Source organism: Xyrauchen texanus, chromosome 15 (assembly GCF_025860055.1).
Source record: "Xyrauchen texanus isolate HMW12.3.18 chromosome 15, RBS_HiC_50CHRs, whole genome shotgun sequence".
Taxonomy (NCBI): domain Eukaryota; kingdom Metazoa; phylum Chordata; class Actinopteri; order Cypriniformes; family Catostomidae; genus Xyrauchen; species Xyrauchen texanus.
Window position 1 is genome coordinate 16,297,312 of NC_068290.1, and position 20,186 is coordinate 16,317,497.

General features: G+C 38.0%; 1 protein-coding gene across 1 annotated transcript; it reads left to right on the top strand.

The window, feature by feature from the left end:
- The first annotated feature begins 21 nt into the window (after positions 1 to 21).
- Positions 22 to 19,391, top strand: kpna5 (karyopherin alpha 5 (importin alpha 6)). The gene is made up of 14 exons (XM_052144452.1): positions 22 to 112; positions 1,131 to 1,264; positions 1,479 to 1,580; positions 1,972 to 2,071; positions 2,152 to 2,246; positions 2,359 to 2,490; positions 2,616 to 2,704; positions 13,888 to 13,987; positions 14,150 to 14,313; positions 14,719 to 14,797; positions 15,174 to 15,299; positions 15,418 to 15,545; positions 15,765 to 15,943; positions 17,571 to 19,391. Exons 1-14 carry the CDS (start codon positions 109 to 111, stop codon positions 17,756 to 17,758), a joined length of 1,620 nt encoding a protein of 539 aa, XP_052000412.1. The 5' UTR covers positions 22 to 108; the 3' UTR covers positions 17,759 to 19,391.
- Positions 19,392 to 20,186: the final 795 nt, after the last annotated feature.

The window sequence follows — 20,186 nt, forward strand, 5'->3', positions numbered from 1 at the left end:
GATACGGTACAGGACGTGACGTGACGTTCTTAGCCAGTCGACGCCATATTGCCCTCATCTGGAGTAGCTCGGGAGGGTTCTTAAGATAAATTTAAAAACATACGGAGAATGGGTGAGAGTCGTGTATTTTTTAAGATGTAAATTTATTTTCTTTTTCGATGGTATATAAGCAAACAGGGCGTTTAGATAGATTAATAAACCATTTTGACGTGTAGTCCAAGCTAGCATAACACGGTTAGCATGTTAGCAGATAGGGTCTGATCTCTGATCAGTGTGAAAGTGAAAAGATTACCGTATTTTGGGGTAATTATAAACCTACCATATTAACAGTGTCTCCGTGTCATTATATGACTGTGTGGTAAACGCACTGATTTGTGACTCGGATGGTCAGGTTTATAATGCCCTGCTGTTGCGAACAAAATATGTGCTGCTAATACTCCATTATAAATGTTAGACATCAAGAACATGTAGGTTTTTGTTTTTGAGCCAAGTGTACTCTTGAAGTTCTGTTGATGCTGCGACCTGTGCTTGCCTGTGCTATCTATTTGTAAATGGTCTTGGTAACATTATTCCAGTCCTCTGTCACCATTTCACATATATCCTTATTTTAATTAAGATTTAAAGAACAGTGATTATCATGAACTTTTAGCATATAAACTCATTTTCTGATTTCTGTTAGAGGTTTTGCTGTGTTGAGGATTCACTAACTTACCAGAAAATGACAGTATTGTGTGTCAGTAGACTGTACATTTATTATTGACATATCCTCTGGAAAGAATTTAGACAAACCATCCAACCTACTGAGTTCAAGTGTTTAGTTTGATGTGAATAAAATAATCCAAACAGCATGAACCAGAAAATTAATGAAGTTCAGCATTGTGTCAGTTAGCACTATGTGATGTTGCACAGGAAATTCTAGAATTGACAACCATGATTGTTTTCAGATAAACCATTCCTTATGTCACACTATGCTAATTGACTCAAATTATAAGTAGAATGACATCCTGGCTTAACCAGTTGTAGCTAATTCTGTTTCTGTTCTGTTAATTAAGTCACTGTTGATATGCAGGACATGCAACTTAATGTGAGCATCAGAATGCAAAACGTACTAAATTTGATCTTCTTTTAAGATGCAATGGCAAGCCCAGGTAAAGACAACTGTCGAATGAAGAGCTACAAGAATAAAGCCCTGAACCCCCAGGAAATGCGGAGACGGAGAGAGGAGGAGGGGGTACAGCTTCGCAAACAGAAGAGGGAGGAGCAGGTTTGCTACCATTTTTCCTCCCTAAACCTCAACTTTCTCAAGTCCCTGCTAAATGGTTTTATGTTCAAGTATATTGCGATATATTGGCCATGATGTACTATTTGTACATAAAAGGAATAAGTGTGCATATTTATGAAGGTATTGATTGATTGTTATCATATAACTTATCAGTGCTGTGTAATTATGAAGGTTAATTGTACTACCCTTTCTTCAGCTCTTCAAGAGGAGGAATGTGTGTGTACCACCTGGTGACGAGTCAATGCTTGAATGCCCTTGTCAGGATCCTGACATCAGCTCCACTGTACCTGCGTCAGGTGTAAGTATTCAAGTCAGCAGACCATAGACCTTCTGTCGTTGTCATCAAACACTAGCTAATCAACTTACCAGTGTGTGCACTTTTGATCCATACTGGTTCTCATACAGTTAAATGGAAAGTAGAATTCACAGAGAATAGATATAATTGCCATCATGCTAACCATGGGCATGATTTTATTTCTGCATAATTTTCATCATAATAAACTGACTATGTAGTGCAGTGAGGTAGCATGTTATAGGATTATGTTATATCAACTCTATAATCATTTAATACTGTGCTGTTACGTGGCTAAAAAAATCATTAAAATACTGGCACGTAATGAAGGTAAATATCTTGTAAAGTCAAAAACAGCATCTAGTTTCAACATGATTTTTTCTGTCAATCTGTGCAGGAAGGAGTTATAACCCAAGATATGATTCAAATGGTCTTCTCTGAGGATCCAGACCAGCAGCTCATAGCCACTCAAAAGTTCAGAAAGTTACTCTCTAAAGGTTGGTGTCTTCATTTCTATGCCTTGTTGACTCGTGCCTTTGACAGAGTAAGACGACTGATGCTTATTATCTTCCCTCAGAGCCCAATCCTCCCATTGATGAGGTCATCCAGACACCTGGTGTCATCAACAGATTTGTAGAATTCCTAAAAAGGAATGATAACTGCACCCTTCAGGTGAGTGCATGTCACAGAAAGCCTTATCAGAACTGGAATTTGTACACTGCATGTGAAAGCAAAATGCCATTAAATCAAAGCTTTGAGGTGGTCTTGATGCTTTTTTGACCAGTTTGAAGCAGCCTGGGCCCTAACCAACATTGCTTCAGGGACCTTCATACACACCAAGGTGGTCATTGAGACGGGAGCTGTGCCTATCTTCATAGAGCTGCTCAACTCAGAGTATGAAGATGTGCAAGAGCAGGTGATATTACTGAGAGTATAAGAGCTGGTGCATACTTTTGCAAGCAGAGCTTTAAGCCAAGAGTTATTTCAGCAGAACTCCACAGCATAATGAAAGTGATATGGTTTGTATAATTATTGTTGCAGGCAGTGTGGGCTCTAGGGAATATTGCTGGTGATAATGCTGAGTGCAGAGACTATGTACTCAACTGTGGCATCTTACCATCTCTTCAGCAGTGAGTATTCCATTCTGATTTCATATCTGTAATTTAGCAAGGTATGTGCAAAATTACACACCTGACCCCAGTTCATCAGATGTGCAGATCAGATTTCTAAGATGGTCTTATTTAAAGGGATAGTTCACCCAAAAATAACAGTTCTCATAATTTTCTCACTTTCATGCCATCACAGATGTGTATGGATTGGTGGTTGCATAGTGGGCTAAAGCACATAACTGTTAATCAGAAGGTCGCTGGTTCGATGCCCACAGCCACCACCATTGTGTCCTTGAGCAAGGCACTTAACTCCAGGTTGCTCTGGGGGGATTATCCCTGTAATAAGTGCACTGTAAGTCACTTTGGATAAAAGCGTCTGCCAAATACATAAATGTAAATGTATGACTTTTTTCTTCTTCTGCTAAACGCAAACATTTTTAGAAGAATATCTCAGCTCTGTAGGTCCTTTCAATGCAAGTGAATGGTGCAGAACTATGAAGGTCCAAAAAGCTCAAAAAGGCAGCATAACAGCAATCCATATGACTCCAGTAGTTAGATCCATGTCTTTAGAAGTGATATAATTGGTGTGGGGGAGAAATAGATCAGTATTTCAATCCTTTTTAACTATAAATCTCCACTTTCACTTTCAGAATGTGAAAGTAGAGATTTATATTAAAAAAAGGACTTAAAAATTGACTGGTTTCTCCCCCACACCTATTATATTGCTTCTGAAGACCTGAATTTAACTGCTGGAGTCATATGGATTACTCTTATGTTGCCTTTATATGCTTTTTGGACCTTTTTGGCCACCATTCACTGAAAGGACCTACAGAGCTGAGATATTCTTCTAAAAATTTGTTTCCGTTCAGAAAAAGAAAAAGTCATACACATCAGGGATGATGAGTAAATGAGAGAATTTTCATTTTGGGTGAACTATCCCTTTAAGGTCAGGTTTTGCGGTTTTTCAGCCAGGCAGAATAGAAAAGAATACGGTTCTAGTTTTAATTTTTTTTAAATGGGTCTAGTTTTAAAAAATGAAAACATTTCATTTTTTAAATTTTTAACTGTACATGCTGTCTTAATTATTTAATGTTCATGGTGCAAGGCATGGCACAATGGCCAAAGATGACTATTTGCATGTTATTTTTTGCAGCGGTAGTGCATTAAAGGGTATGCATTAGGGCTGGGATAAACGATTATTTTTTAAACGATTAATCTAGCGATTATTTTTCGATGCATCGATTAATCGAAAGATTCATTTTCCCAGTCCGATTTCGATTCGATTATCTCCCCATTAATTGACTAATGGCAATTTATACATGTTGATTTACATATCTGAATGAAAAAAAAATGAATTCCTTAACATTGCAATATATGTTTATTGCTCTTAAAATTCCAAAATAAAAGACTATACAAGTGCAAAGTAATGCATTCTTAGTCAGAGGTAGCATTCAATAAAACCTTGAAGCCTTGAAAACACATAGGCCTAGCTTACTGAAAAAAAGAGCATCTTGTAATTCTTCTTTCAGATTAAAATAACAACAACTTGATGTCAAGCATTCAATAAAAAAATAAAAAGGTCACCCAAAATACTTGTTTAGAGCAATTGAAAGAATACAGTAACCAATGTAAACTTGAGGGCTTTAAGCTAATACAGAGAGTGCTTTTCCAACAAAAAATAAATAAAAATTAACAGCGACAGTGGGAGCCAGCAGCCTGTCATGGCGTCCTTCCTGAACAGAATTGAACATTTATGTTGAAAACACACAGTCCTAGCTTACTGAAAAAAGTGCATCTTTTAATTCTTCATCCACATAAAAATAACAACAACATATAGTAGTAATACACTCTGCCACTCACCTTTTTCTTAAACTCAAAATTCAAAAATAAATTTCAAGTAAAAGTGTACAACAGCAAAATAATGCATTCTGATGTCTAGCATTCAATAAAAAAATAAAAAGGTCACCCAGCCACCCTTTCTTAGAGCTATTGTAAACGTGGGGGCTTTAAGCTAATACAGAAAGTGCTTTTCCAACAAAAAATAAATAATGAAAATAAACATTCAGAATTCAACATTTATGTTGAACATACTGAAAAAAAGCATCTTCATTCACATGCAAATAACAACTTACACTCTGACACTTTCCTTTCACCTTAAGAATACTGTGAGTGAGTGAGTGAGTGAGTGAGTGAGTGCGTGCGTGCGTGCGTGCGTGCGTGCGTGCGGCGGCGCGCCTCTAAAGGTGCTGGTGCATTGCCGTGGTGCTAGAATGGAAGGCCTTCTCCATTTTGCAAAGACGACATATCACGGAATTGTTTCCTTTAATTTAAAAGAATTCCCATACTTTAGAGGAACGAGTGCCTTGCACTTCTGATAGTCTGAGGAAGCCACTCGTGTTGCTACTACTCTCCGGCGCCGCCAACGAATCGGCGTGCATATTTCGAGTCTACGTATTTTTTGATGACGTCGACGCGTTGTCCCAGCCCTAGTATGCATTTAAATACGCAACTGTTAACTTTAAATGATGATTCACAAAGGTTTTTTGTTTTAACCTTTTATTTGCACCATCCACACACCCGAACTAACTTCCCTTCACTTCTCCCAACACCCTCACTCTTCACCACCTGAACTCTATTGCCCCCCTGTGGACACAAGACTATAGCTCAACCCAACAATCTCCCCTTTAAAAAATCAAAACACTCCATACATAGATTACAGGAACACCTAAAAAAAGGAAATTTATTTTTACATTTGTTTTTGTTATTTGTACTTTTTCATGCTCCCATACACCCTCACATAATGTCTTCAGAAGAAGTAATGTAGAAGCCCCCTTTTTAGTTAGACAGTCAGCAAGCTGTTTCTTTGTGGCAGACCAAAGGATTTTCTGGACGCTACCAGAATGGATTAGCTCCTTTATGCTGCTGATTTCAAGACAAAGTCTCTTTTCTGTGACAGACTTTTTGGACTTCACAGCATCTAGAAGAGAATGATTATCGGTCACACAAATAATTGGCAAGTTAAATTAAGTAAAAGTTCTGTCACCTGTTGTAATTTCTGAGTAAAATGCAGACAAACACATCCCATTATCAATGCCATCGGCGAGTGCCAAGGTTTCTCCTCCCAAGTACTTCTGACAACTCTTCTGATTCTCTTAGACTGTCAGGAGATAGGTCAGAATTTTCCATCTTCTCCCATCAACAAGATAAGTTGGCCACCATGAGTACCACCATCTGAAAGATTTCCCATCGAGGCATCACTGAACACAAACAGTTTTAGGGAGCTGACACTTCCTAGATTCAGAAACTTTAGAGTCATGTCCTCCGACTTCAGTTGTCTGATAATCTTGTTTGCATAATGTAAAGTCTGAACAGTAGCATGATTTTAAGTAGAAGCAAGGATAAATGTGTCGCATTACATCTGGTCTTGCAACCCAAAGAATTTGGCCAATCTTAGACCTCAGCATGTCAGTCTCACAGTCTGTCAGCCAAGCCTCGTGTTGCACAGCTCTGGCTGGATCCATAACAATGAACTAAAGACTCTTTATATATGTGCTTTGATGTACATGTATTTCACCATGTCCAGGGTCAATCTGTGACACACGACCCCCCAGCTGCTGCACGGTACCTTTAACCTTGTTGTTCCACTACAGAGATGCAACCGCCAGCCCATACGCTCAATTACTTCCACAGCTTTCCTTTGCACTGCGCTTCTGGTGGAGGCTGAATGTAGACATTTCTAGCCAACTCTTTTTCTTGTAGAGGAATGCCATTTCCACTGACATATGACTGCCATCACAATCCTTATGGAATGCGAAGCACAAGTTGCCGTGTCTTTAGTAAGGTCACTGACATTTATTTCTTCAAAACCTCTTACGACTAATCTAGCCTTTGGCACTAAACCATCAATTGTTTCTTTAACTGAGCACACCCACCTTGTACTGATGCATTTTTTACCGTCATCTTTGACCTCCTTAAATACACCATTTATTTTCCAATTGTCCATCTCAGCCTTTTTTACTGTGACAAAAGTCTCATCTTCAATGACCAACACATCACTTTCATGGTGATTACTACTTGGCAATGTACTATCTGGGGAAACAACCTGAAGGTCATCCACTTGTGTCGGGTCAGCTGACCCAGTAGTGCCTATAACCGTCGCTACTTGTACTTTGTGTTCCTGTAGCTTTTCCTGCTCTGCCAAGAATTTGTGTTGTCTGTGATTCACCACTTTCTCTGTCAGTATATGTAATTTTTTGTCCTGCATTCACACTAGTAACATGATTTCCCAACTCTCCCCCTGGCTGGGTTAAAGTGTCATTTTGTTTGCAAAGTTCACCTTGATTCACAGGTGCTTCTTCCACAATGTCAGTTTCACTGTCATAGTCCATTCCAGATAATCCTGGAGGTGGTGAAATAGTGTTATCCACAACGTTCTGTTCATCTGCATCTATTTCTTCCTGCACTGTGCGATCATTCTCCATTTGTCAGAGCCTGGAATGATGAACACGTACACAAGTACCTCCATGCCTTACAAATATCACTGCCCCGTCCTGGCCAATGACGACACCTGGACCTTTCCACTGCGCACTGTCTGCATGTTTGTAGTACACTTTGTCCCCAGTTCCATATTTTTCATCTGTGGGCCGCAGTTGTCTGCGAAAGGCTGTTTGGATTTTCTAAGAGCATTCAGCCTCTGTTAAATGTTCTCCTTACAGCATGCAAAGCTGAAATGTGTTGTCCTACACATGCACTTATACTAGTACCTTCCAGAGCTGGTGGCTTATCAGTAAGGACTGATGGTAGATTTTTGGATTTTGTCCAAACACAAGCTGGTAGGGACTGTATCCGTCCACATTGTGCAAAGAGTTTTTTGCCATCAGTGCCCAATCTAGGGCAGTTTTCCAGTCACATCTGTTGTCATTTTTTACTTTCATAATTTTTTCAGTGAGGGTCTGATTGTGATTGTAATCTGATTGTGTCTTTCTAAAAGACCATTGCTTCAAGGGCTATACTGCCATATCTCTCATTTCAAATCAAGTCATTTTTATTTGTAAGTGCCTTTCACATCACACATAATTTCAAAGCAGCTTTACAGAAAATCATGCATTAACAAAAAATAAAACTGTTATATCTATAATGTCTGTGAGTGTTCATCATTGTGTAATTTTAGATAAAATACGATTTTGAATTTAGTTTAAAAATAAGTAATTAAATAATAATTGTATTTATAACCCAATCATTTCATCATTATTTAACTCGCCACCATTGTCACTGAACAGTCTTTTGGGTGGACCATGTATGCTAATCCAGCAATGAATGAAGGTCTTCATAATTTCACTTGACGTTTTTGTAGTCAAAATGCTTCCCGCACTAAAACTTGTGAAGTGGTCAATGACATGGAGATACCATACTCCTGCGCGCAGGTCCACAGCCACCATTTCATTTGAGGCCATAGGGAGTCCTACAGTAGCTTTAGGTTTGGGTCTGCTGTATAACACCTTTCACGTGTGTCTAATAAGTCCTTTAAAATCACAGTGCATTTCTCATCATGATTAGTCTGTCTACGGAGGCATATACGAAATTTTTATGCAATTTCAATTGGGCTTTCCTTTTTTCTTTTGTAGTCATGTTCTCTGTCACAGTTAGAACATCATCTTCAATTCACTTTTCTGTGTCACATAACAATCACCTAATCTGCATTAGGTTCACACAGTAATGTCCTGATGATGTAAGTGCAAGGCTTACAGGGTGCTTGAACATTATTGTGTTGTCATTTTGAAGATCCAGAATGGCCCATGACTTTTTTTAATGAAGCTTTACTCAAATGCAATGGGATATCTGCTGGAACTACTTAAGTCTCTGTGTAACATTTAGTTTTTCCAATTATGGCTGGAATTTTCACTTTCTTTGTAGAGTGTACAACTCTTCCATCACCAAATTTGAAGGCTCTTGCACTATCTGTGTGCATAATTTTCTTAAGCTCTGCTGGTTTTAGTCCACTGACACAATGATCAAACTATTTCTGTCCACATACCGTTTTTGTGCAAGCTGTATCAATGACTCCAAGTCATTCAACAATTCATATTTCTGCGTTAGACAAGGAATCTCTGGAAAACAGTGTGATGTTACACTGCTCTTCGTCCTCTGTCAGCTTGGCATGTTCATCTCTGTGAGGGCAATCCTTAGCCCAGTGATATGTGCTTTGACAAATTACACATTTGGACCGCCTACCATATCTATCAAGAGGATTTGTACCTGGCAGTGTTTTGGATCAGTTTTGTGAATGCAACTTCTGTCTTTAACTGGAATCAGTGAAATATGCAGAATCACTGTTATTGTGACTTCCATAAGCTTTTCGCCAAAAATATGTTTTAGAGCAGATTTCATATTTGAAAAAGTGAGAACAGAACAAGCAGTAAGTGCTAACTGTTTGTCTTTAACAACAAGGCCCGCTGTGTCTACAATTTAAAGGCCAATACAGCATCTGGAAGAATCATGCCGAAATGAGGCAACTTGATGATAAAATCAGTCATAGGAATCCTATAGTCTCTTGTGATCTGATCAAACTCACTGTATGCATCATATTGCCAATCCTTTTCCTCTTAAGAACACAGACCAATTTGTCTAAAATGGTTTTCATACCGTCATCTTTGTTTAAATCCTCCACGGAAATTTCCAGAGCACCATCCCTTACTCTCTCTCCCTGTTGGCTTGTTTCTTTCCTTCCAGTTCCGTAACGCGCATCCACATTTCCACTTCATTCTTTTCCTCAAACTGTGGTGGAATCTCCAGCAGCCATTCTCTGCTACCAATGTTACACAAAAGTTTTTAGTTTGAACCTTTTATTTACAACATCCACACACCCAAACTAACTTAGGCCTTGTTCAGACTGCCACAAAAAATCAGATTTTTTGCATAGTCTAGACAGCAAAAAAACCACAAAAAAAAACATGAAATCTTGTTTTTCTGAATCGGATTCAAACCACATCAGGAGGTGGTTTCAAATGCAATTGAAATCAGATTTTTTTCAGATGTGTCTCAGTCCGGATGCTGTGGCTGCTCAATTCGGATTTCAAATGTTTTTTTGCGTCACTCTACACGTGACACAACGATGACGTCTAAAATCGGTGACTGCAGCACGGGACATCACAATATTTTTAAGTATCCAGATATAATTCACTTTACATGGTGTAAAAGGAACCTTACTTAACAGTCACGTATATATTATTGGTTAATTTCAAGGTATTTAGTGAATTATGTTGGGTCTCTATAGAACCTTCTGTTCTTACAGATCACAAAGGCATTTTTCTCTCAGTAGATACAACAAAATCCAATAATGTAAAAACTATTACGTACTGGAAAATGAACCAGAACATATTGACAGATGAGCAGTTCAGAGATGGTTAAAAATATAACTATAGATTGTTGGAATGAGGCAAATTCAACAAATGTTTTCAGTTTAAATTGGGAATTAATGAAATATAAAATCAGAACTTTAGCCATGAGGAGAGGAAAAGAATTAGCAAAACATAGGGGGGAAAAATGAAGAAAAAATTATATGTGAAATTATCTCTTAGGGAATTGCAGTTTAGATCAAGAAGGCAAAAAATATTACAATTAGATAAAATATATGAATATAAAGCGTACTTGTGCTTCGCATAAAGCAAAGAAACGGTTAGAGGAATTGAGTAATGCACAGTCATTCTTAAGGTACGTACACACTGCCAGCGACTTTATCGCTGCAGGTCGCTGGTGGCTGGCGGTGAAGTAGCTAGTGGGTGTTCCCACTACTGGTTGCCTAGTAACGTTTATAAATCACATTCATGGATGTCATTCCATTGCTGTTGACAGCGAATCTCTTTTCTTGCCACTAACAACAAACATTTTGGAGGGAAAAGACTAAATCTAAATGGAATCAGTACATAAAATGCTTTATTTCAAACATGAATGAGAAACAAGGCGTGCTGTTTGGCATAGCGGCTGTTTATCTGCGGCGAAAATGCAAATGCCGGTCTGTCTGGGTCCATAAAATCCCCGCGATCTCAGATAGCTACACCTTTCCACGCAGTATTTTTCTTAAAAATGTCCTTGTACGTGAGAAGAGACATATCATAGAGCACTGGGAAATTTCTAACAGCAAGAATTAGCCTTTCATCCATCTTTCCGTTACTGCAGGAGCTGAGAGAGAGAGAGAAGGATCACGTGAGCTCTCCCGTCGTCTCTCTTATTGGCTGTCGCTTCCGTTAGTCGCTCCAAAGTTGAACTTTTCTCAACTTTGTCGCGTCGCTGGACCCGCCCACATCAAGCGCCAACGGTCGCGACAGCTCGTGTCGCCGGAAGTCGCTGTGCTCGCATTAAAAATGAATGGTATGGAGTCGCTGTCGCGCGCGATGTCGCTGGCAGTGTGTACGTACCTTTAGATTCTATTAAAGAGTATGCTAAAAAGATAAGTGAGTCTTCTATGAAAGTTTGACCAAGAGATATCTTTAAGTTTGTTAATACAATGAAGTATTTCATTTAAAGACAATAAGTCAGCCGGGAACGATGGTTTGATTAGTTAATTTTTTTTAATATTTTCAAAACGAATTGTCACCTTTTTGTTAGTTGTATTTAGAGAAGCTATACAATATGATTGTTTACCAAGTTCACTGAGACAAGGTTTGATAACTTTATTACAAAAGCCCAATAAAAATGTATTACATTATTCGCCACATTGGCTAATAATGATGCAAAAAGTTTTGCACGTATATTTGCTGAAAGACTAAAGGATTGTCTTGGTCCCATTATTGATGAATGTCATTCGGGATTTATGAGAGGTCGACACATTTGTAATAATATAAGGCTCATTTTGGATTTAATTTATTACATACATTTTATTACAGAAAATTGTTTTATTTTATTTGTTGATTTTATAATTGTTTTTAAAGCATTTGATACTATTGATCATAATTTCATATTTGAGACCTTACTTTTTTGGTTTTGGAGAATTCTTTAAACAAGCTTTTCGAACATTATGTAATGACTGTAACAGCTCAATTAAGTTGCCATATAGAACAACATCAAGGTTTAAAATGAGTAGAGGCATATGACAGGGCTGCCCAATCTCACCCTTATTATTTTTTTTTTACTTGTAACAAACTATGGCCATAGATATTAAAAGAGATAATTTTTGTGATATTAAACTTTTGAAGAAAGAAAAAAATGCTCCCAATTTGTGGATTATACCACCCTTTTTTTGCTAAATGAAATTGAATTAAAAAAGTTATTGATTGTCTTGATACTTTCTCATCTGTATCTGGTTTGTTTTTAAACATACATTTTTTTTTGTTGTTTCCTTTGAGAACTTGTAACCTTAATAACATACATGGTATACCAGTGAAAGAGGTGGTAGATTATTTAGGTATCAAGATCTGTAAAGATCAAAAGGAGATGAATAATTTGAATTTTACACCAATTATTGGGAAAATTAAACCACTTTTTAATTATTGTGGATTCCTTAATTACTGTAAGATTCCAGTAACTGCTAAAGAGGTTGCAATAGTTTTTGATGCAATTCCTGGTGGCCTTATTCAACTCCTATCAGGTGATATATCCTCTGAGTGTATCTCTGTATATAATACTCAGATAAGTATTAATGGTGTGGAGATTTTAGATACAAAATTAGATGGGAATGAAGTCTGGAAGTTACCTTGTAAATACTGACTCATCAATAAAATTAAAGAAGTCATATATAAAGTTATTCATTTACCTGGTGAGACAAGTAGTCTCAAGATTTTTTAGAGACATGGAGACTATGTCATGTGTCTTTTGTAACTTAGAGGAAAAATCCATAAAACATTTATTCTTTGAATGTGTGTTTACCAATTTTATTTGGGATTGATATTGAATATCTAATACTTAAACATACAAAATTAAAGATTCGTCTAACTGGTAAAGATATATTTTTTTGCATTAGAATAAGAGTTTAGAACAAAATTTGGTGACTAATCTGTTAATTATATACAGAAAATGCCATATACACAAACAATAAACCTAACATCATACCATTTAAAACTGAACTGATGCATTATATTAAGACTCTAAAAGATGCAAGAAATAAAAAGGCAAAATGAATGTATAGAATATTTGAAAACCTTTCTCTTGTTAATCCATTTTAAGTTATGCCATGGCTTTATTTGGTTTATTATTATTTGTTGTTTTTTCTTTCTCTCTGTCTGCTTATACTCTTTTGATGCTACTATGATTGTAACCATACGTACATTGTGATCCTCTGTATGTATAATATTGTGTTGTTCAATAATAAAAAAAACATCACAAATGTTTACCAGTCACCTCCGTCGCTGAGTTTTTCTTGTGCGACGGAGAACTTCTTTACCGCGACTGGACAGGGCGCTTATTTGGAGACCGAGATGATGCACCTCCATTTTTCCCCATCTGTTTTGAAAGCATTGTCACGTGGGTATGCCTACGTCATTACCAAAGCAACACATGCAGATAGGTTGGCTATGTCTTAACTCGCAAATATGATATGATCACTTGCAATTAATAGTGCGGACAGTCTGCCTGAAAAGATCTGATTTTAGAAACAAATCTGATTTGCCTGCAGTCTGAGCATAGCCATACTCCCCGTCACTTCTCCCAACACCCTCACTCAGGACAGGACTGGCAATCTGGCATACCGGGCATATTCCCGGTGGGCTGACGCTCATTGGGGCCGATCAGGGGTGGACTGGCCAACGGGAGAACCGAGTGTAGGGTAGGTCGGCCACAAAACGTGCCAAATTTGCCACGATAAGCAAAAATTAGCCGCTGCGTTATGCAGAATGGAGCACAAAACGGTGCCGCGATATGCAGTAACTTAGTTTTATAAACAGGGACAAATACATATAATTTGTGGTGCCTCAAGCACTTTTTGTTTCCCACTCTCAAACTTGCTGGTGTTTACTTTGTAACTTGAGACAGCGTGGATGCTCTAGTATGACTTTGCCATGCATTTTGGTCAGGTCATCCACTTTAGAACTTGAGAGCTGCACATGAACTTCAGTTTCAAACAAACAGAGTCGTATGAGTGGAAGTCAGTGCTTTTCTGCAGTATGAGCTGCAGAGTAGATTACACTATACTATTTAGCAGAACAGTTACATGATGGCCATCTAGTTGTGTGATTGCATAAATCTACAATTTTATTTTACCCTCGTCTTGGCAGGTTGCTTGCAAAATCGAATCGACTCACTACCACCCGTAACGCTGTGTGGGCGCTGTCTAACCTGTGCAGAGGGAAAAATCCCCCTCCAGACTTCGCAAAGGTTAGTGAAACTAGTACCAGATAAACCACATTCCAAACTTTAGACATAACAATTCATCTGATTTCAAAGATAGACTTAAGACTAACTCTCTTTGTTTGTACCAGCATTGTTTTGCCCTATAAAGATGACACAAACTTAACCAGCAGATGTTGCTTTTCACAGGTGTCGCCTTGTCTGAGTGTGCTGTCTAGATTGCTCTTCAGCAGTGATCCTGACGTTCTCGCAGATGCTTGCTGGGCACTTTCATATCTCTCAGATGGACCCAATGACAAAATCCAGACAGTCATTGACTCAGGCGTGTGCCGCAGATTGGTGGAGCTGCTCATGTAGGGATCAGACGTGCTAACACAAACAATAACCCATAGAGTGGGATCAAAAAGCATGATAATTTAAGGACTGTAGATGGTAGTAATCAAATCAGCAGATCCTCATTAGAGCTGTTTTTAATTAATTTTAAATGCATGTTTATTTTTTCATTTTATTCACATAATGTGGTTATGTAAATATACGTAGTTTTAGAGCACCTGCAAATTTCCATAACATGTAAAAAGGAGAGTTGAGACTAGTGACGAAAGAGTAAATAGCACAAGAAATTGTACCCATTTCAACAGCTTCTGTTGGTCTTCCCATTTACTTTTACCAAGTCACTCTGTTGCATTGCAAGTTTAGTTTAACATCCATTAATCATGTGCAAAATGTAATTGTTAATTTGTGTTGTTCTCCATACTCAGGCACAGTGATTACAAGGTGGTGTCCCCTGCACTGAGAGCAGTGGGGAATATTGTTACCGGAGATGATATTCAGACCCAGGTACTGTAGCCCCCCTCTTTCACACTGAGGTGTCTGTATAGTGTCTTAAAGGGATAGTTTACCCACAAGTGAAAATGGTCAGTGTTCACTCTCCCTCATTCCAAACATTCAGTCTTTTCTTTGTTTCGTGGAACACAAAAGATGAATTTTCATCACTCTCTTCTATAGAATGGAGGTGAATGAAGACTTTTTTTTTTTTTTTTTGAGGCTGTCAAGCTCAAATTACAAAAAAAGCACCATACAAGTGCTACATATGACTCTTGCACTACATTCTTCTGAAGTCATAGTTTTTTGTGAGGGCCAGACCCAAATTAAAGTGGATATTTCTTTAAAATGAATGGAGTAGTTGTGTGATTGTTGCTCTGTCTTACATTAGGTGATTCTGAACTGCTCTGCTCTGCCGTGCCTGCTCCATTTACTCAGCAGTCCGAAAGAGTCCATCAAAAAAGAGGCCTGCTGGACCGTCTCCAACATCACAGCTGGGAACAGAGCACAAATCCAGGTACTGCAGCCAGATACCTACACATGCATGACATAAAACTGATTATTTCCCATATTATCCGATGGTTTAGACATATTGTCCCTGAATAGTCATGTTGGCTTGATGCTCTCTGTTGCAGGCGGTGATTGATGCCAACATATTCCCAGTTCTAATCGAGATTTTGCAGAAGGCGGAGTTCCGCACCAGGAAGGAGGCCGCTTGGGGAATAACCAACGCCACCTCGGGAGGCTCACCTGAGCAGATCAGGTGCACTAAATGCTTTAAAAATATTCACATTTTGGCTTATCCATCATTTATAATTATATATTATTTTATATATCGGATCGGATTTTAGACCAACTTGAAGAGCTTAGTAGTATAAGGCTATTGTTTTTGTTGTTGTTTTTTTGTTAGACTAATGTCAGTCAAATTTCCTTGCCTTTTTAATGTGTTAAAGGAGTTGATGTAAATGTGCTATACACACAGGTACCTAGTATCTCTCAACACCATAAAGCCCATGTGTGATCTGCTGACGGTGATGGACTCCAAAATTGTGCAGGTGGCTCTGAACGGCCTGGAGAATATCCTCAGACTGGGAGAACAAGAGTCCAAACAGAATGGAACTGGAATCAACCCCTACTGTGCCCTCATTGAAGAGGCTTATGGTAAATATGAACATACCTTGGCTCACTTCATGCTTTCACTGTGTGATGCTGAAAAAGATACCTATACATAAGAACAGGGACGTGCACAGACAATTGTTGTCTGATGTGCTGATGTGTGCTGCACAGCTACGCGGAGGGAGGGCATCGAAACTTGACAAAGTGTCGTCTCCCGACCTGATATTTAGATTTTTTTATTCCATATATATATATATATATATATATATATATATATATATATATATATATTCGTTTGACAGGGAAGCTGTGCTAAACAGGAATATATATATAAATATCTATATATATAAAAAGCACCCCAGAAAAGGGCACTTACTCTCGAGGAAGAAAAAGGGCAGGTGCTCAAGCCCCCTTTGATGTCTATGTGTTCATGTGCCTGCCTAAGAACAATGTCCCTTTCAAAGCAAGCCAGTTCACTTGACAGCTTTATACTGTAGTTAATGCCTCCATACAAGTACAGCTCCTATAAATTTGAATGGCCGAAGACCGAAATCTCCAAAACTATTGGTCAAGATTACATTCCAATAACCTATTTCCAGTTAGGAATAATATTTGAAAACAAGGCATCATAAATTGTGCTCACTTAACAAATAGGCAGTTAGCGCTTTAAGCATTTAACCTTGGATCAGCCTGCCAAAAAAAATATTATCAAAATATTAATAACTACAGTCTTGACCAACATAAAATAGGTATAGTTTAATGCTAAGAAGCTGTACTTTACAATGCACGTAGGCATTATGATCAAAACTGAAAAAGTACTTTGCAATTTGCAGACAAATCTGAAGTGTTCCATTTGGATAATTTTGCACTGTAATTGGTAAAAACATTAAACTGATCAAATAGCCATGTGTCTTATGTTGTTGGAAATCTCTCAAAGAGTAGAATACAACTAGCGTGTTTGTTTTGTTTGAAAATATTGTGAGTAATAGATAAACATATGTCTTTAATGTGTGTTAGGTGTTGCTTATAAGCCGCGTTTATAAATACGAGGGAATTTCTGTTAAAACAAGCCCACACACAATGTTATCGGATGCATAGATCATTATATAATCCATTAGGGTTAACCCTAACCCTTTTGATTGCTTTGTTGTTTCAACACACATTTTTACTCCGTTACAGGTGACATGATTGGGAACAAAACATAAGCAGTTTTTCAGAGCTATGTTATTTACACCCTGAGATATAAGAAAATCAAATAAGAAAAAAAGCGGGGTATTTATTTTTATTTTTCAGCAGTTTCTTTTTTTTCTTTAAAATGACACCAAACATTTGACAATCTTTATTTATTTTTTTGTGGAGTTATAAGCCTTCGGAGATCAAAGGGTTAATGATCAAAACTGTAAAAAATAACTTTGGCAAGTTCATCTGGCTGATTTTCACTTGGTTTCCACTCTAGCCCATAACTCTTGAATCAGCTTGCATAATGGCCAGATTGTATCTGGTTCCCAGCCAACTGCAGTAACATGTGTCTCCATTAAATGGCAGTAGTGTTTGTTTTTAACTAGTTGTAGTAAATTACATAATCGTCAACGCAAGCCATAATTAATTTACTCCTACCACTGCTCTGTTTGTTTATTTGTGTATATGTTTGATCATTGATTTCCCATTCCAGGCTTGGACAAGATTGAGTTTCTGCAGAGCCACGAGAACCAGGAGATTTACCAGAAGGCCTTTGACCTGATAGAGCACTACTTTGGAGTGGAGGAGGAGGATGCCAACATTGTGCCACAGGTGGATCAAAATCAGGCTCAGTACATTTTCCAGCAGTCTGAGGGACCAATGGAGGGCTTCCAGCTCTAACCCCTATCCTGATCTACTGGCCAAGCTTCAGGCCTTACTTTCTCTATCCTGCTTGGATTGTCCCCTTTTTTCTTTGTAGCACAGGACCTTGCTCCAGGACACAGAGGCCCCTACAGCTGCTCCCAGCAGAGATATGACACCTGCCCCCACAACAACCACAAAATCTTCCATTTCCATCCTACCCATTTTATGAGCTCCTTTGTTGAGAGAAAGGAACTGTGAGAGGGACTGAGGGCAAATCTCAGAGTCTGTAGTTTAAATACAGACTTACAAGAAGCATCTAGCATTTGTTATGATTATTAGACATTGGCACTGGTGTCCTGTAAAGTCAACTTTACTCCATATCCCTTCAGAAATGTGAAACTACCTCTTCAATCAGAAAAACGAAGTGTGTGACAAACAACCAGCCTTTAGCTCTGGCAGTTCTCTTCTCTTGTGAAGTAAATGCTTCTATGCAAATGGATTTGTATTTTTGGTGTGGCAAAATTCGCAAGGTCTAGTGTAGTGTTTGACCAGAGAAAGTCTAACTAATGTGTTTGCATTGAAAGGTTTGCATTGGACGAATTCCCTAACTTTGTGTGACACCGCACCTACCGTTTATGTCATGCCATGTTTGTTCTCAAACATGCGTGTATCCTGAGGGTATATCTAGCCTAGTACACTATTTATTTTGATGTTATGATACCTAGAGTTGCGGTCATGCACCGAGCCTGGGGGATTCAGAGCCGTATTTATTGTGCTGTTGGGAAGAACTGGTTTGCAGGTTCCGGCTGACTAGAGCTCAGCCGGCCTCAGCACCCGCTTTGTTAATGCTGTTCAAGCATTCTGGAAACTGTTGCATGGAATTATTTAAGCGTGGTCACATGATCACCAAGATGCAGTCGTTTGAATGTATGCATATCATTGTCATGGTTTCATTGGACTGTTCCTCATCTCACCTTTTGCCACTTAGGCTTTTATGGATTGTTATTTTTCAGATGTTAAAGAAATGCTCAGAAAAAGTAAAAATGTGTATATTATATATACATTGAGGATTTAAGGAACAATTTATCATTTACATGATATTGCAGAGCTTGGTATGCAGTGAAATACTAATTAAACAGAGGGAAAGTCACCTTCTGTCAAATGTTGGAGCTTTTCCTCATTGTGACCCCTACTAGTGCTCAATTTCCTTTAAGGAACTTCTCTTATTTCTTTCTTTTTTTCTTCTTTTTTTTAACTGCCTGAATTGAATTTATATCCAAAAGACCTGTCTGGCAGAAAGTTTCTCTCTGTTCTCAATTTTTAGTGTGATTAAATACCTCCTTGTAATGTTCTGTCCATGAATGCACCCAAGTTTGATCCAAATAAACAAATTAATGGGAAAGCAGTATCTTTACAAAAGCATTGAGATTGTACAATGAAACTTTATCAAGCACATTCAATTGTGTATAGTTGTGTAATATTTCTCATGTTTGTACAATGTTTTCTAAGTTTAGGTTGCTTTTTGTCACATTAGGGAAAAAACATTTGTGTTTTAAGTTAACATTGGTACAAGCCTAGAGTGTAGAGGAGATCATTGCTTTCCTCAAAGACAATTGTTGATATTGTGTGAAATGATGTAGACAATTAAACAGACAAATAAAAAGTTCTGTTGCAGATTAAAATAACAAGTGTACTGTGATTAAAAGCAGTTTGGTTCCTAGATGAACATTTCCTTGTGTGACGTAAAACTTGAGCAATATTCCTGCCCAATATTAGTGACGAAAATAAAAAGACAAACGTTAGATCTACACGGTTTTAATGATTGACATCTGAGTCACCTTCTGCTGTAATTTAAAGACAAAAGGTGAGACGTATTAGAAACAAATATCACCTGTGTTGCTTCTTTTAAATTCCACATCAACTAAGGTGAATGTTCCTCTTTGACCATGAAGGCAAGTCTAGGATGTTTTGACATTTCCTGTGGTTAAGGTGCACCTGCATGGTTAAAAGTATTAGGACACACCCTTTAGTTAAACAGGTTTATCTATTCCAGTGAACACAAACCTTCATGCCATGACACTATAGAGAATTCTGTTCTGTTTCAGGATGGCCAGCATAACTGTTTTACATACAATGAGGTCTGAGTTAAGAAAGAACTTGACTGGCCATCACAGACCCCAGATCTGAACCTCCCTGAACAACTTTGGGATGAAATGGATCGTTGACTGCACGCCAGGCCCCATCACTCAATATCAATAGCAGTCTAAAGTTGTCCGTTCAAAGTTTTGGTAAAGGGTTATGACATCTCTCACATACATTATATGCCTAGTTATATATAATATAAAAAAGGCACTTTCATACAAGCAAGTTTGCATATAGCGTCTTTACAATTTATGAAAAAGAATGATCCAGAAACATTGTTCGGTTCATTTTACCTTTTCTTTCAGATTTTATAACTCAGAAT

Excerpts from the sequence above, each read along its gene's own strand:
- kpna5 (XM_052144452.1), top strand. Across the intron at positions 2,247-2,358 it reads ATGATAACTGCACCCTTCAG|TTTGAAGCAGCCTGGGCCCT; the intron begins GTGAGTGCATGT and ends TTTTTTGACCAG. Across the intron at positions 15,546-15,764 it reads GGCTCACCTGAGCAGATCAG|GTACCTAGTATCTCTCAACA; the intron begins GTGCACTAAATG and ends CTATACACACAG.